Source organism: Anomaloglossus baeobatrachus, chromosome 5 (assembly GCF_048569485.1).
Source record: "Anomaloglossus baeobatrachus isolate aAnoBae1 chromosome 5, aAnoBae1.hap1, whole genome shotgun sequence".
NCBI lineage: Eukaryota > Metazoa > Chordata > Amphibia > Anura > Aromobatidae > Anomaloglossus > Anomaloglossus baeobatrachus.
Genome location: NC_134357.1, coordinates 527790244 through 527809034, shown reverse-complemented (window position 1 = coordinate 527809034; position 18791 = coordinate 527790244). Strand labels below are relative to the sequence as shown.

General features: G+C 45.7%; 1 protein-coding gene across 1 annotated transcript in view; it reads right to left on the bottom strand.

Moving 5' to 3' along the window:
• Window positions 1-18791, bottom strand: part of LOC142312158 (uncharacterized) — a 193832-nt gene that overhangs the window by 91656 nt on the left and 83385 nt on the right. The window contains exon 7 of the mRNA XM_075351060.1: window positions 17439-18775. Within this exon, the coding sequence (XP_075207175.1) occupies window positions 17439-18775 (1337 nt within the window). The remainder of the gene's footprint in view (window positions 1-17438; window positions 18776-18791) is intronic.

Sequence of the window (18791 nt, the reverse complement as noted above, 5' to 3'; positions counted from 1 at the left end):
GCAGAAAACTACTCAGACAACACAGGGTGAGGGAACCACACACTAGTAAACTTTATTGGTTCACGACCAGGCAAAAACATATCGTACATTCCCAGCAAGAACATAAGATGGCACAAGCGACAGTCTCACCCTTCTGCTGGCTAGCCAGGGATTAGAATCTTCTTAACTTCAGGGCTTCCAGGGCAAACTATCCAAGCCGGAACCACCCTGCTTTTGGCAGGCACCCACTGAGAGGAGATAGTGGCGAGTTTAGGAAGTTGACCAAACACAGCAAGATATGTAGCCAGGTCACTGAATTGTGCCAGCCAACCTGAGTTCTTCAAGTGAATTTGTGAGCTTAACGTTGAGCAGTGAAGCAGTTCTGTGATCTTCCAGCTGGAACCGTGGATCCTAGGCTGAAATCCTGTAGAATGATGGTTACAGGAATAAGGCCCTTAGTTCTCATTACAGGGTATTTTGTCTTACCGGATTGGTGGGAGATGGCTTTTCTGTCATTGGTCACTAGTTCAATCTGACTGCATAATTTTCGTCTGAATTATGTCTTCAAAAAAGACTGAGGCAATCCACATTTAATAGACAATCGGGCTTCGGTCAGTCTGACATGAAACAATTGCTGACTTCTCTTAATTTACCAAACTAAAGAACAATATGTTTGACCTAATTAAGAATAGTTCACTGCCCACACAATTGGTCAGATGCTGAGTCATCACAGGTCTGACCTCTGGGGTGTCTTGACAGCTGGGACTTGCAGCAATCCTGAGAATAGCTCAGACAAACTCGGCACTGCCCAGATTACAGAAGAAACTTCGCTTTTGCCCTTTAACCCCTGTACAGGAATATGGTCTTCTAACACGATCCACTGTATTGCTTCTACAGAGTGGCTGCTGGCTGGAAGAGTGAGGCAGAGGTAAGAAAATTCAAGGATGGTGGGTCAGAACCAGGAGGGCCGCCAACATGAAAAATCAGAATGAAGACAAAGAATGGTCAGCAACATAACAAAAAAAAACAAAACAAGCATCAATTCTTGGTGTGGTACCACAGAAATAAATAAGAAGTAGAGGTACAGTGCTCAGCAGTTGTGCTGTAGGGAAAACATGTTCGGATTTCACAAAGGAATTCTGGTACCAAATCCCTAGATGTGAACTCCATCCATTGGAGGAGCAGTGAGAAAACGAGAGGAATGTTACAGGAGGACCTCCAGAGGCAACATCAGATGGTGTAAGCTGAACTATTGTAGATAGTATAAGAACTTAAAGTCACAAGACTAGCAATATGAATTAGTGCAAGGACTTTAGCAACAAAAAAGGCAAAGAAAATGTACTTGGTCACTGACGAATGCCTTTAGGGACTATCCACCTATGTGCCTTTACATTGATCACCTCAAAAGGGGCAAAGAACAGAAACCCAAGGACATTGCTTCTTTATTACTTTTATTACTAGAATATTCCTACCTTTATAACCTGCAGGGTTATGGTACCTTATGCACCCAGACATCCCCATCCAGACTAGCAGCATGCATCAAAACTCAGGTTTTCAGTTCTAGTGACTCCCTAGAGTGCCAAATTACAGGCCATCAGTTGTGAGTTTTGCACAGTTGGCAATAGTAATGGGAAAGCATCAGGTCGGACAGGCTACATATTATATATTTTCCTTTGCTCTGTAACAGCACCACACTAGAGAGGCGATCTACCTGTGGGAATACAAAATATTTTTCTTTTTCTATATGCTTTTCTGCTGTGAGAGTACAATATATATATATATTGCTTTATTCTGTCTGCCTGTCTTGCTCCAAAATGATGTGATTACAGTGACAACCGTCGCCACACCGCGTGCGCTAAAGAGCCTGCGACCAACGGCTCAGCTAAGGCTCCCTGCACACGTAACCAGGGTACACATCGGGTTACTAAGCAAGCGCTTTGCTTAGTTACCCGATATTTACCCTGGTTATGTATGCAGGGAGCCAGCGCTAAGCACTATACGGTGGTAACCAAGCAAAGTGCTTTGCTTAGTTACCCGATATTTACCCTGGCTATGTGTGCAGGGAGCCAGCGCTAAGCGATGTACGCTGGTAACCAAGGTAAATATCGGGTAACCAAACAAAGCGCTTTGCTTAGTTACCCGATATTTACCCTGGCTGCGTGTGCAAGGAGCCTAACTGAACAGCCTAAACTACGGGCCAACAGGACGACGCCCGACACTTTTCCCCACACCCACAAGGAGCCCCGACTCCCCGGTGAGTGCTGAACCCCTGGGAGCCCACACCGGCAACCCAGCTGACACATACCCACCGCTCGCCTCTGCCCCCCGCACATAATACCCCACTCGGCTCCACCCCTCCCCCGCACTTCGCCCCCGCACACATTACCCCGCTTGGCTTCGCCCCCCCTCACACTCCGCCCTCCGCATGTATACACTGAACACACACACCTGGATAGTCACCTGTCCCCAGCCATGCAGTCCCCAGCACTGACGCCCTCAGCACCATGGCCCCGCTCGGCTCTGCCCCCCCGCACTCAGCCCTGTGTATGCATACACTGAACACACACACACCTGGATAGTCACCTGTCCCCAGCCATGCAGTCCCCGTCACTGACGTCCTCAGCACCATGGGCCCGCTCGGCTCCACCCCACCCCTCACTTCAGTTGCTGCGTGGAGCTGATAGAGAGCGGTCGTGTTCTACTGCCACTCCTGTCAGCTTCATGTACTAGAGCTGAAAGCGTCGTGGGACCTCTGTGGATTACGTCGGACCTGGAGGGGTATTTGGGGGTTTAATAAAGTAGTGAAAGAGGGGGAGGGGGTTTGTCTTTTATTCCAAATAAAGCATATTTTTGGGTGTATGTGTTAATTTTCTTTTACTTACAGGTTAATCATGGAAGGTATCTCGAGGAGACGCCTGCCATGATTAACCTAGGACTTAATGGCAGCTATGGGCTGCTGCCATTAACTCCTTATTACTTCAATTGCCACCGCATCAGGGCAATTTGGATGAGCCAGGTAGAGTCCCCGGACTGTCTCTGCATAGCTGTGGTGTCATTTCAGTTGCAGCTGTAAAGTTTCCTGTTGAAGATACTAAGGAATTATTTTTGTTGTGTCTTTCCCCACTTGCTTATCTTACCTTTCTTGTGTTGTTTTATTGTAGTAGTTAGACTAATGTCCTGCTGGACAACACTCTATTCAGAGCAAGTTCAGGGTTAGCAAGGGCTTATGCACGGCATGGCGCACAGGGGGAAGGCATTTATGGACCTTAGGGACTGCAGGGATCATCCACAGGTAAGTGTTAGGTAGAGGGGTTAGGGGTCATCACCTATCGCCAGGGCCTTCCTTTACATATTCCTTGGTTTTCCCTCTGTGCTGCACCGTATACCAGGTGTTCCCTTGCCCCGGAGTGACAGGTTAATTTACTCTTTAAAACCAAGCAGTCACAATTTTCTTTTTTTGCTTGTTTTGTATTATCACAACCTAAAAATAAAACTTGTCGGGTCGGTTGCACAAAAATCTGAAAAAGAAAATTTTTTTAGTTTGATAGTTGCCTTTAAACCCTTCAAATGACTGTTAAGCTACCTAATTAATTAGACAGTAGCATGTGAATTTGTAGGCTTACTTCAGAGCAGGTCTTTACTACTTCGCAAGGTCATGGTTATGTTTGTGGCCAGAAGGTATTGTGCACCTGTTCTATTGATTAAAAGGAAATGCAACAATACTTGCCAGCTGTGCACAAATCTTCGCAGGCAACTTTCCACGGGACATCACCAACATCACTCACGTCCTGATGAAAAAGTAAGAGATACTACAGCGAATCTACAAGCATATATGTCAAATGCAGAGAAAGAGTGATGACAGAGCAAAATAATCATGAACGAGCATTGCTAAAAATGCTCATATCACAATTATTTTACCGTGCAAACTGGCTGCCGATGACCCGATGAACAAAAGATCTTTGTACTTGGTAGTGCACAATCCTGTGTAAACACACTGCTGAAGACTATGGCAGCCGATCCGCACTGAGTGAGCTAGTACAGTTCACCATTTACTTTGGTTTACCTGTGTAAACTGTCTTTTAAAAAACTGCCTATCGGTAAAGTTTACCGATAAGTGGTTGTATTGTGATGCCATTCGATCCTTGTAAAATAGACCCAAAAGAAGGTTATGAATGTTTTAAATCACTTAAGAATAAAAGGTATTGTCATGATTCAGTTTTGGCTCAGCTCTATACAGATCCATTGTGTTCTAGGTGTTTTCTTGTTGTCTGTATTCTCCGAGTTCAGGCTCGGTGAGAGGGGCCTATTTGGTAAGCGCTTATACTCAACAGGAGAGAGAGGACCCTGCTGACCATAAGAGCTTACACCACAGGTCTCAAACACGCGGGCCGCATGTGGCCCCTGAAGCTGCTTCTTGTGGCCTGAGAACACCTAGACCACGTAACGATTGTAGCCCAGTACATACATGGAGCCACCACTTTCGTTCAGGTGAGTATATTTTCAGCACCGCGCAGAGAAGCTCGTCTCTACACAGCTTTACTAATGGCAGCTATCGCGGGCCAATCAGAAGCCAGCAGCTAACATGGGTGTATTCTGATTGGCCAGTGCGGCTGCCATAGTAAAGAAGTCAAGAGAGCAGCAGTGCCGCAAATTGTTCCACAAAAGAAAAATACTGATGGCGGCGGCTCCGTGTACCGGTCAGCGATCATCACGGTGACTAGGTGCCTGTGGGCTGCATGAGGTAAGAAGTGAGGACACTGAAGGAATGGAGGAGAGGTGAGAAGAATCTTTTTTTTTTTCCATTTGAACAACCTCATAACAGGGAATATTACTACAGGATGGGATATTAGTACAAGAGGACAATATGGGCACATTACCACAATATGGGTACATTACCACAGGGGACAATATGGGCACATTACCACAGAGGACAATATGGGCACATTACCACAGGGGACAATATGGGCACATTACCACAGAGGACAATATGGGCACATTACCACAATATGGGCACATTACCACATGGGGACAATATGGGCACATTACCGCAATATGGGCACATTACCACAGGGGATAATATGGGCACATTACCACAGGGGACAATACGGGCAAATTAACACAATATGGGCACATTACAACAGGGGACAATATGGGCACATTACCACAATATGGGCACATAACCGCAGAGGACAATAGGGGCACATTACAACAATATGGGCATATTACCACAGAGGACAATACGGGCACATTACCACAATATGGGCACATTACCACAGGGGACATTATGGGCACATCACCACAATATGGGCACATTACCACAGGGGATAATATGGGCACATTACCACAGGGGACAATACGGGCAAATTAACACAATATGGGCACATTACCACAGGGGACAATATGGGCACATTACCACAAGGGGACAATATGGCCACATTACTACAATATGGGAACATTACAACAGGGCACAATGTGGGCACATTAACACAGGGGACAATATGGGCACATTACCACAAGGGGACAATATGGGCACAATACTACAATATGGGCACATTACCACAGGGGACAATATGTACACATTACCACAGAGAACAACATGTGCACACTACTACAGGGGACAACATGGGTACATTACCACAGGGAACACTATTATTATTATTATTATTATTATTATTATTATTATTATTATTATTTATTTATAGAGCACCATTAATTCCATGGTGCTGTACATGAGAAGGGGGTTGCATACAAAATACATATACAAGTTACAGTAGACAGACTAGTACAGAGGGAAGAGGGGCCTACCCTTGCGGGCTTACATTCTATACACATTACTACAAGGGGACAAAATGGGCACATTACCACAAGGGGATAATACGTGCAAATTACCACAGACGTGGTCTGGTGTGATTTCATAAGTGGGATTTTTTTAAGTGAGCGATCAGAAATATTCCAGAAATGTAATTCATAATATATCCTCCTGAATGCTGCCACCTCTCTTGCACTGACAATCCATCTGCTTCATCCACAGGTATGTCACTCTGCTGCCATATTCTATATCTGCACTGAAGTCTTTTTTTACCTGTTTTCCTATTTTCATCTGGTATGCCCCCTGCTGCCATATTCCATATCTACACTCAAGTCTTTTTTTCCTGTTTTACAGGGGACAACATGGGTACGTTACCACAGGGAACAATATGGGCACATTACTACAGGATGGGGAAATTACTAAAAGATGAGGACCAGGATGGAAATATTACTACAAAATGTTACTATATGGTGGTAATTGTAAAATGATATTACTTGAAAAGGATAAAATGTAAAAAAAAAAGCAAAAACAAAATAAATGATTTTTTCACATTAAAAATACTTTTAATATACAGTATATAAACTGAAATAAAAAATTATACATTCATTATAATAAACAAGCGAAAAATGTTAAAAAAAATGTGATCTAAAGGTGTATAGAAAAAATATGTGATCACTAAAAATGTCATTGGGATCAGCAAAGAATGCGGCCACCTGAATACATTTTTTTTTCTATGTGTGTCCCTTAAACTCGGGCGAGTTTGAGACCCCTGGCTTACACTCTACAGGTGATAGAGAGAGAGGACCCTGCTGACCATAAAAGCTTACACTCTACAGGAGACAAGGGACGCCACTGACCATAAGAGTTTACACTCAACAAGAGAGAGAGGGACAGAGATAGGACCCTCCTGACTAGAGTTGAGCGCGGTTCGTGGTTCTCCAGTTCGCGGCTCGAGTGATTTTAGGGGCTGTTCTAGATCGAACTAGAACTCGAGCTTTTTTGCAAAAGCTCGATAGTTCTAGATACGTTCGAGAACGGTTCTAGCAGCAAAAAAAACAGCTAATTCCTAGCTGGCTTTCCGCTGTAATAGTGTAAGTCACTCTGTGACTCACACTATTATGACATTTCAGTGTATAGTGTGCGGGAACAGCGCATTCAGATCACTGCTGTTTGGATAATGGCGATCGCCATTTTTTTTTTTTTCCTTGTCTTCCTTACCTAAGCGCGCGCGTGTAGTGGGGAGGGCCAGCATGTCAGCCAATCCCAGACACACACACAGCTAAGTGGACTTTTAGCCAGAGAAGCAACAGCATGTGTGATAGGATGTCCATGTCACATGTCCCTGCATTATAAAAACGGACATTTTCCTCCAGCACGCCATTATCTGCCTTCTGCGTCCTTGGTGTTAGACATCACTGGCACAGCTCCTATCGCCGATACTGCTGTATACGCTCCATACACAGCGCTGGACAGCATAGGGATAGCACTTTCTATCAGTCCTTTTAAGGGCTCATACCGGCAGGGTCAGAGCCATAGGTGACAGGTCCTGAAAACAGAGTTTAACAGCTACACAAGATGACAGCGTCTGTGTAGCTAAGGTCAGGGATTTCCTCGCTGCATTTCCCCATTAGGAGGGAATAGAAAGGCAGGCTTCCTTTCCTCTACCCAGAGACCCACAACCCTGCCACTGTACCCTCCTGCCCTTTACACACTCCAACTCATTGTTACTAAGACATTATACTAGCAAACACTGAGTGAACTTAGTGGCATCCTAAACGTGGCTATTGGACTTCTGTATAGTCCCACTAGTGCAAAGATATTTGCAGCACGTCTGGCTGCATTGCACACTCAAACTCATTATAACTAAGCCATTATACTAGCAAACACTGAGTGAACTTAGTGGCATGCTAAACGTGGCTATTGGACTTCTGTATAGTCCCAGTAGTGCAAAGATATTTGCAGCACGTCTGCCTCCATTGCACACTCAAACTCATTATAACTAAGCCATTATACTAGCAAACACTGAGTGAACTTAGTGGCATCCTAAACGTGGCTATTGGACTTCTGTATAGTCCCAGTAGTGCAAAGATATTTGCAGCACGTCTGCCTGCATTGCACAGTCAAACTCATTATAACTAAGCCATTATACGAGAAAACACTGAGTGAACTTAGTGGCATCCTAAACGTGGCTATTGGACTTCTGTATAGTCCCAGTAGTGCACAGGTATTTGCAGCACGTCTGCCTGCATTGCACACTCAAACTCATTATAACTAAGCCATTATACTAGCAAACACTGAGTGAACTTAGTGGCATCCTAAACGTGGCTATTGGACTTCTGTATAGTCCCAGTAGTGCACAGGTATTTGCAGCACGTCTGCCTGCATTGCACACTCAAACTCATTAGAACTAAGCCATTATACTAGCAAACACTGAGTGAACTTAGTGGCATCCTAAACGTGGCTATTGGACTTCTGTATAGTCCCAGTAGTGCAAAGATATTTGCAGCACGTCTGGCTGCATTGCACACTCAAACTCATTGTTACTAAGCCATTATACTAGCAAACACTGAGTGAACTTAGTGGCATCCTAAACGTGGCTATTGGACTTCTGTATAGTCCCAGTAGTGCAAAGATATTTGCAGCACGTCTGCCTGCATTGCACACTCAAACTCATTATAACTAAGCCATTATACTAGCAAACACTGAGTGAACTTAGTAGCATCCTAAACGTGGCTATTGGACTTCTGTATAGTCCCAGTAGTGCACAGATATTTGCAGCACGTCTGCCTGCATTGCACACTCAAACTCATTATAACTAAGCCATTATAATAGCAAAGACTGAGTGAACTTAGTGGCATCCTAAACGTGGCTATTGGACTTCTGTATAGTCCCAGTAGTGCACAGATATTTGCAGCACGTCTGCCTGCATTGCACACTCAAACTCATTAGAACTAAGCCATTATACTAGCAAACACTGAGTGAACTTAGTGGCATCCTAAACGTGGCTATTGGACTTCTGTATAGTCCCAGTAGTGCAAAGATATTTGCAGCACGTCTGCCTGCATTGCACACTCAAACTCATTATAACTAAGCCATTATACTAGCAATTTATGCTGCCAGTTTAAGGGCCGTAGTTGCATTGTCAGGGATATTTATTCTTTATTATTCTGCTGTTAATAAAGCTAGACCACCGCTGCAATCTACACCACCTCTCAATTTTTACTACCACATTTTCAGTGCACAATCTTGTCGCAATCAACATGAGTGGCAAAATGACAGATGCTGGTGGAAAGGGGAAGAGGCGTGGTGGAAAAGGAAAAAAAGGGTTTGTCTGTAGGGAAGGTGGCAAAGCTCCATTATCATCTGCTGAAGATAGACCATCTTCCAGCAAAAGTAAGATAAATACTACTTACCGTGGACAATCCGATGTGCTCCCTTTTTTACGGACACGAACAACAGGAACAAAGGTAGATGATGGCCAAAAAATGAAAATGCTTGAATGGATCTCAAGTAATCCAACAAGTGCCCTCTCAGCCACCTCAAGTACCGCATCCAAAAAACACCAGTCCTCTGAGTTGTCATCCCAATCAAACATGCTTTCTCCCAGCTCTGAAGTCTCCATCTGCCCTGCACAGTATGGTGGAACTGAGATGGCTGAGTCTGCAGAGCTGTTCAGTCACACTATAGCCTGGTAATCAGAGGTCTGCTCCCAAGCTACAGTGAGTACAGAACATGAAATGGTCTGCAGTGATGCCCAGAACCTTTGTGACTCTGATTCAGGCCGTGAGGACCAAGTTTCTGAGCATAATGTTGACCATTTGTCACAAACTGTAACACCTGTGGTTATAGACAATGAGGAACATACTGATGACGATGAGACGCAGATACCAGATTGGGATGACAACTTAAATATTCGGTCAGGGCAAGAAGAGGCTCGGTCTGAGGGGGAGGGGAGTGCAAACACAACAATTGATGATGAAGTTCTAGATCCCACCTACTGTCAACCCCCAGTCAGGCACTCGAGGAGGTCAACAGAGGTGGTGGAGGAGGATGCAACCGACGACGAAGTTACCTTGCGCCTTCCTGGACAGAGTCGGAGCACTGGTAGAACGTCTACAACTGCATCATCAGCCACCACTCTGCCTCTGAGCACTAGTCGGGGGGGGGCTCAGCAGGTCGCATGCCCTCTAAGCCTTGCCTAGCCTGGTCCTTTTTTGACATAGAAAAAGATCGCCCAAATTATGTGATGTGTAAAATTTGTTGTGATTCTGTTAGTAGAGGTCAAAACCTCAGCAATTTGACAACTTCTTCCATGAATCGTCACATGAATAAATATCATAGGTCCCAGTGGGAAGTTCACCGTGCTGCAATGTGGCCTAGCGTAGCGAACCATCCACGGCCTGCCCCTTCCAGTGCATCCGCGCGCTCTTCATCTTCTAGGACTGTGGGGATAGCTGTCACACCTGGTTTTCCACGCACAACTTCCACCACTGTAACCGCAACAGGCAGTTTGCTTGGTAGGTCGTCAGTTGGTTTGGAAGGGGAAACAAGTGAGTGTGTACAGCTCTCTCAGACATCGATAGCACCAACGTTGGATGAAGGCAACATCATGTCTCCGCCTGCACTTTCCTCACAAACCTGCATTTTTCCAGGGACACCCTACTCAACACCGTCTACACACAGCAGCCAGATCTCTGTCCCTCAGATGTGGTCAAATAAAAGGCCATTTCCTGCGACCCATGACAAAGCTAAGAGGTTGACTCTATCCCTCTGTAAGCTCTTGGCTACCGAAATGCTGCCTTTCCGCCTAGTGGACACACAGTATTTTAGAGACCTTATGTCTGTCGCTGTGCCCCAGTACCAGATGCCTAGTCGCCACTACTTCTCTAAGAAAGGTGTGCCCGCGCTACACCAGCATGTCGCACACAACATCACCGCTTCCTTGAGAAACTCTGTGTGTGAACGGGTGCATTTCACCACCGATACTTGGACCAGTAAGCATGGACAGGGACGTTACATGTCGCTGACTGGGCACTGGGTAACTATGGTGATAGATGGTGAAGGGTCTGCTGCACAAGTCTTGCCGTCCCCACGACTTGTGTGTCAATCCTCTGTCTGTCCAAGTTCCGCCACTGCTTCTGCCTCCTCCACCTCATCTGGGTCCTCCACCTCCGCCCCAAGCCTGCCTGGTCAGGCCACCAGCGTTCTCACTGCGCAGAAGGAATCACGCACCCCTCATTACTATGCTGGCAGCAGAGCGCAACGGCATCAGGCGGTCTTTAGCTTGACATGTCTTGGAAATAGGAGTCACACAGCGACTGAGTTGTGGGCAGCTCTGGAGACTGAGTTTAATAAATGGTTGTCTCCACTCAACCTGCAGCCTGGTAAGGCCGTGTGCGATAAAGCTGCAAACCTGGGTGCGGCCCTTCACCTGGGCAAGGTGACACACGTGCCTTGTATGGCTCACGTGTTGAACCTTGTTGTCCAGCAATTTTTAACACACTATCCCGGCCTAGATGGCCTTCTGACCAGGGCACGAAAACTGTCTGCTCACTTCCGCCATTCAACCGCCGCAGCTGAGCGACTTGCATCGCTCCAGAAGTCTTTCGGCCTGCCGGTTCATCGCCTGAAATGCGATGTGCCGACACGCTGGATTTCGACTCGCCACATGTTACAGCGACTGTGGCAGCACCGCCGAGCCCTGGTGCAATACGTCATGACGTATAGCCTGGGCCAACGAGATGCAGAGGTGGGGCAGATCACCCTGATGGAGTGGTCTCAGATCAAGGACCTATGCACCCTTCTGCACAGTTTCGACATGGCGACGAATATGTTTAGCGCTGACAATGCCATTATCAGCATGACAATTCCAGTCATTTACATGCTGGAGCACACGCTAAACACTATTTGGAGTCAGGGGGTGGGACAACAGGAAGGGGAGGAACTACAGGAGGATTCATATGCGCAAGGGACAACAACATCACCAAGGTCCAGACGTTCATCATCACCAACGCGGCAGGCATGGGACCATGGGGGACAGGGATCAACAAGGGCACATAGTAGCAGGCAAAATGTTGAGGAAGGTGCAGGAGAAAATGAAGAAATGGAGGACGAACTGTCCATGGACATGGAAGACTCAGCGGATGAGGGAGACCTTGGTCAAATTTCAGTTGAAAGAGGTTGGGGGGAGATGTCAGAGGAAGAAAGAACGGGTAGCACCTCTATGCCACAAACACAGCGTGGACTTGGTCCGCATGGCTGCGCAAGACACATGAGTACCTTCTTGTTGCACTACCTCCAACATGACCCTCATATTGTCAAAATTAGAAGTGATGATGACTACTGGCTTGCCACACTATTAGATCCCCGGTACAAGTCCAAATTTTGTGACATAATTCCAGCCATAGAAAGGGACGCACGTATGCAGGAGTATCAGCAGAAGCTGTTACTCGATCTTAGCTCGGCTTTTCCACCAAACAACCGTGCAGGTGCAGGGAGTGAATCTCACAGTTGTAACTTGACAAACATGGGACGGTCTCTTCATCTTCAACAGTCTACCCGTACCAGTAGGACTGTATCTGGTGCTGGTAACAGCAATTTTATGGAATCTTTTCATAATTTTTTTAGACCCTCCTTTGCAAGGCCACCAGAGACAACAAGTCTGACACATAGTCAACGGCTGGAGAGGATGATACAGGAGTATCTCCAAATGAACATCGATGCCATGACTTTGCAAATGGAGCCTTGCTCATTTTGGGCTTCAAATCTAGAAAAATGGCCAGAGCTCTCCAGTTACGCCTTGGAGATTTTGTCGTGTCCAGCTGCCAGCGTTGTCTCTGAACGTGTCTTCAGTGCTGCTGGGTGTGTGCTGACAGATAAGCGCACGCGTCTGTCCAGTGACAATGTGGACAGACTAACGTTCATCAAAATGAACAAGTCATGGATCCACCAGGAATTTACTACCCCTGTGTCATCCTGGGGAGAGTAAATGCTTGTGGATTTTTGAATGTGCTTGATGCAAATCTAGCTGTGAAGTGTAAAACTAGGGCACAAGTGCTGCCACTGAATGGGTGGGTGTGTGTGGGGCACAATTTTTGGAAAAAAAGGGAGACTCCGCTTGGAGTAACCCATGCTTACATAGTTTTAAAAAATGATCCAAGATGCATACAGCTGGGATCAGGAAAGACTTTGCTACCTACCCCGGTGTCATCCTGGGGACAGTTAAGTATGGCGTATTTTTGAATGTGCTTGATGCAAATCTAGCTGTGAAGTATACAACTAGGGCACAAGTGCTGCCACTGAATGGGTGGGTGTGTGTGGCGCACAATTTTTGGAAAAAAAGGGACACTCCGCTTGGAGTAACCCTTGCTTGCTGTGTTTTTAAAAATGATCCAAGATGAACAGAGCTGGGATCAGGAAAGACTTTGCTACCTACCCCAGTGTCATCCTGGGGACAGTTAAGTATGGCGTATTTTTGAATGTGCTTGATGCAAATCTAGCTGCAAAGTGTACAACTAGGGCACAAGTGCTGCCACTGAATGGGTGGGTGTGTGTGGGGCGCAATTTTTGGAAAAAAAGGGAGACTCCGCTTGGAGTAACCCTTGTTTGCTGTGTTTTTGAAAATGATCCAAGATGAACAGAGCTGGGATCAGGAAAGACTTTGCTACCTACCCCGGTGTCATCCTGGGGACGGTTAAGTATGGCGTATTTTTGAATGTGCTTGATGCAAATCTAGCTGTGAAGTGTACAACTAGGGCACAAGTGCTGTCACTGAATGGGTGGGTGTGTGTGGGGCACAATTTTTGGAAAAAAAGGGAGACTCCGCTTGGAGTAACCCTTGCTTGCTGTGTTTTTAAAAATGATCCAAGATGAACAGAGCTGGGATCAGGAAAGACTTTGCTACCTACCCCGGTGTCATCCTGGGGACGGTAAAGTATGGCGTATTTTTTAATGTGCTTGATGCAAATCTAGCTGTGAAGTGTACAACTAGGGCACAAGTGCTGCCACTGAATGGGTGGGTGTGTGTGGGGCACAATTTTTGGAAAAAAGGGAGACTCCGCTTGGAGTAACCCTTGCTTGCTGTGTTTTTTAAAAGGAGCCAAGATGAACAGAGCTGGGATCAGGAAAGACTTAGCTACCTACCCCGGTGTCCTCCTGGGGACGGTTAAGTATGGCGTATTTTTGAATGTGCTTGATGCAAATCTAGCTGTGAAGTGTACAACTGGGGCACAAGTGCTGCCACGGAAGGGGTGTCTGTGTGGCCCAATTTTTGGAAAAAAGGGAGACTCCGCTTGGAGTCACCTTGCGGTGTTTTACATGATTTTAGAAGGGCATGCCATGCCTATATCTGTGTCTCCTCCTCTTTTTCCTCGTAACGCTGTTTTGTTTTCACATGAGAATTTGTCCTTGTCACTTTCCCATGTGTTTGTGTTGTGTTGTGAGTTGTTTGTCACCTTTTGGACACCTTTGAGGGTGTTTTCTAGGTGTTTTTGTGTTTGTGATTGCCTGCCATTGTTTCCTATGCAGTTCGAGTTCGGTTCGTCGAACGTTCGACGAACCAAACTCGAACGGGAGCTCCGTTCGGCGAACCGACCTCGAGCCGAACCGCGACCGGTTCGCTCATCTCTACTCCTGACTATGAGAGTTTACAGACTAGAGGAGAGAGAAAGGACCCTGCTTACAATAAGAGCTTACATACAACGAAAAAGAGACAGAGAGAGGACCCGCTGACTGTAAGAACTTTGGAGGAGAGAGAGGATCCCGTTGACCATAAAAGCTTACATTCTACTCAAGAGAGAGAGGACCCCACTGACCATGAGATCTCATAGTCATTAGGAGAGAGTGAGAGATAAAGTAAAGTTTATTTATATAGCGTCAACATATTCCACAGCACTTTAGAATTAAGCAGGGGCATGTACAGACAAAAAACAAACAAAAGTAGCACATAGTTCTATAGGTAGAGAAGGAGTGAGAGCCCTGCTTGCAAGCTTACAATCTATGAGATATAACAACATTGACCATAAGAGCTTGTAGTCTACAGGTGATAGAGAGGACCCTGTTGACTATAGGCGCTTACACACAACAGAAAAGAAACTTATCCAGTTACTCTGAAGATTGAAAACAACTCTTCCATACAAACTGTGCTCCATCAAATCTCAAAATTTTCAAATTTGTTTGAATCAGCAAGTTTCAGGAAATTCGATTCAAACTGAATACTCTGTGATTGTGAATCGATTGCATTTTGCCGATGTCTGCCTCCTCTGAAAACTATGGAGGAAACGCGATTTAATACTAAAATATGCCTCAAAAGATTCTTGGAGCGTACGGACAGCTCAACCAGCCTCACATCAAAGATTGCTGAGCATTACAATGTCTGTCACTCTATAAACGTCGCTTAATGATTGGTTGTAGTCAGACTAATCTGTACCTACATATTCCATACAGTGTTCATGTAATATTCAACATAAAGGCATCAAACAAACTCTTTTTGATGACAACCAATTTTTTTTGTTTAAATAAGACCATGACACTTTTGCTTTTTGTACTGATAATATTTAATTGTAGTTTTATCTGAAAGTTCCAGTATGGAGAAAAAACATAATTTATAAAAAAAAAAAAAACTACCTTAATTAATTACTACTACCACCCTCTGACTTTTTGTTTGTGACAAGAAGAAAAATAGGCCATAAAGTACCATGGATACTGGCTTTGAAACCTAAAGAATCTCACTGACTGGAAATATTTTATTATTGCATCAGCATCAATATAAGTAATAATATTATTTACATGCTATTTTATGAGCCTTTCTGTTACGAACCGGCGCCGCCATAGCCGCAAGCAGCCTGCTGCGGTTCCTGTTGCGCCCAGGCGCCGGCTGCCGTTTTTGGCCGTGCCTCGGGTTGTCCAGTTGGCTGTTCCTTCCACCACGTCTAAGTGTGGAGAGGCGGCTAGTGCGCATGCGTGCACCGATTTACCCCAGCCAGAGTTTAAGCCCGGTGTTTTGCCTAGTGAGCATGCTCAGCCTGATTGTGTTATGTCTGAGTCTAAGTCCTCAGTTCAGGCTACTGAGCATGCTCCCACAATTAACCCTAACAGCCTTTTTGCACAGGTACTTGGACTTCGTGCTGTGTCTAAGTGCTGGGATGTGCCTACTGAGCATGCTCAAACTGATAGTCTGCTTTCTGAGCCTGTTGCTCAGGCTACTGGGCATGCTCAGGCACTTAGTGCACCAGAGGCTAGGTCCGGTAAGGACCTCACTAAGCATGTCCGTGAGGTGGCAGGCCCTGATAGGGCAGAGGGTGTCAGGTGTCCTGATGACGTGGCAACTCCGGACTGGCTCGCAGAGGCCCGCCCCTATGATCTGGCACCTCAGTATTGGTCGTCAGACGATGACTGGTGAAGTGTTTGGGGCGTGGCTGCCATGAAGTCATCAATGGCGTGGCGGTTCCGGATAGGTCGCATGTGACGTCACTGATGACATGGCACTCTGCTATTGGACCTTGGTGGTTCCACCCTGGGTTTGGGGCGGACCCAGGTTATAAAAGGGGCTGGAGACAACATGGAGGTGCGCAGTCTTCACTTTTGCTCAGTCAGAGCACACCTCCATGTTAGAGCCTCATTGCGGCATAAGCCTATGTTGGGAAGCCGTAGGTAGGGTTAGGCGAACGGTGCCTGTCACGCCAAGATTCGTGGCTCGGCACATCAGGGTCAGGCGCCGTGCCTCCCTCCTGCCGTTCCAGTCTTGCTATAGCAACCCAGTGGCATTAACTGGGCTGCGGCTGCTGTGCTTCCTGTTCGATTGTGCCCCCTACGCACACGGACAACGCACCTGCTGCGCCACCTGTCCGATTGTGCCTCCTACGCACACGGACAACGCACCTGCTGCACCACCTGTCCGATTGTGCCCCCTACGTACACGGACAACGCACCTGCTGCGCCACCTGTCCGGTTGTGTCCCCTACGCGCACGGACAGTGTACCCCAGGACCCCTGTGGAGTTAACAGGGTGTTCCTTATCCTCCTCGGCTTCCCGGTCAACGCTACTGGTGTACCCATCTGGCCTGACGTGTTCTACACACGTGGCCATTCGAGAGGTGGCCAGAAACGCTAATCGGAGGACCGCTCGGCCTGACATGTCCTACACACGTGGCCGACAGGGCGCTTTCGTGGCGGTCTTCCAGTCAACGCTACCTGGTTACCACCCGGCCTGACGTGTTTCCTGCACACGTGGTTGGTGTAGCGCTAGGTGCACCAAAACGCTAATCGGGTTGTCGTCCGGTCTGACGTGTCCCAACACACGTGACCGGTTCCCAGAGTTCCTGGGTTATCTCAGAGCCATCCAGCTCTATAGTCTCCGCCTAACCCTCAGGTGCCAGCAGCTCCTTTGTCATCTGGAGCATGGTGGGCCCCGACTGGCGATTAGGATATATACCCCCTGGTCCTAATCTGCCGGTCCCCCCGTAACACTTTCATTCAACTAGTCAAAAAAAGAATAGGTTTTTGTTTTTTTTTTTTAACGAAAACAGTTAATTCTCTGGTAAGTTCTTCGATGGTTCAGAAGATGTTTTCTGTGGCTCAAAAATTTTCAATGTTATGGATATGGAGTTTGGCTTCTTCCCTATGTGAGTTTTTTTGATGAGTAACAAGGTTTGCTTTCCGGGTAAAAGATTTCCCACATCCTGGACATGAAAATGGCTTCTCCCCTGTGTGACTTCTCTGATGTGTAACAAGATTATATTTCTGGTGAAAAAATTTCCCACATTCTGAACATGAGAATAATTTTTCCCCTGCGTGAATTCTTTGATGTCTAATAAGATCAGACTTTTGGTTAAAACATATCCCACATTCTAAACATGAATATGGTTTCTCCCCTGTGTGAATTCTTTGATGTGTAAGGAGATATGATTTAGCGCTATACTGTTTCCCACATTTTGAACATGAAAAGGGTTTATCCTCTGTGTGAATACTCTCTTGTGTGATATTTGATTTAATACTATAATGTTTCCCACATTCTGCAAGTAAAAATGACTTTGCCGCATTGTGGATTCTTTGATGTGTAATAAGATTTGCCTTAACACTATAACTTTTCCCACATTTTGAACATGAAAATGGTTTCTCCCCTGTGTGACTTCTCTCATGTCTAACAAGATCTGCTTTCTGATTAAAACAATTTCCACATTCTCTACATGAAAATGGTTTCTCGCCTGTGTGAATTCTCTGATGTATTAGAAGAGCTGATTTTATCTTAAATCGTTTTCCACATTCTGAACATGAGAAAGGCTTCTCCCCTGTATGACTTCTCTGATGTGTAATAAGATTGTATTTCTGCTTAAAACATTTCCCACATTCTGGACATGAATATGGTTTTGCCCCTGTGTGACTCCTCTGATGTCTAAGAAGATCTGATTTCTGGTTAAACCTTTTTTCACATTGTGAACATGAAAATGGCAGAACCCCTGTGTGAATTCTCTGATGTCTAACAAGATCTGATTTATAATTAAAACACTTCCCACATTCTGAACATGAAAATGGCTTCAGCCCTTCGTGAATGCTCTGCTCCGTTACTATAGTTAATTTACTGCTATAATGTTTTTCACATTCAGAAAATGAAATTTGCTCCTTTACTATGTGATGTTTTTCATGTTTAGCAAGATTTGATTTAACACTGTAACATTTCCCACATACTTTACACAAATATGGCCTCTCCCCTGTGTGAGTTCTCTCATGTCTAACAAGATCTGATTTTTGCTGAAAACATTTTTCACACTCCGAACATGAAAAGGGCTTCTCCCCTGTGTGACTTCTCTGGTGTATAACAAGAGCTGATTTAATACTATAACACTTCCCACATTCCGAACAAGAAAATGGCTTTTCCCCTGTGTGAATTCTCTGATGCGTAACCAGGTTTGATTTCTGGTTAAAACATTTGCCACAATCTAAACATGAATATGGCTTCTTCACTGTGTGATCTCTTTGATGTAGAACATTCCTTTTGTGCCTTTTAG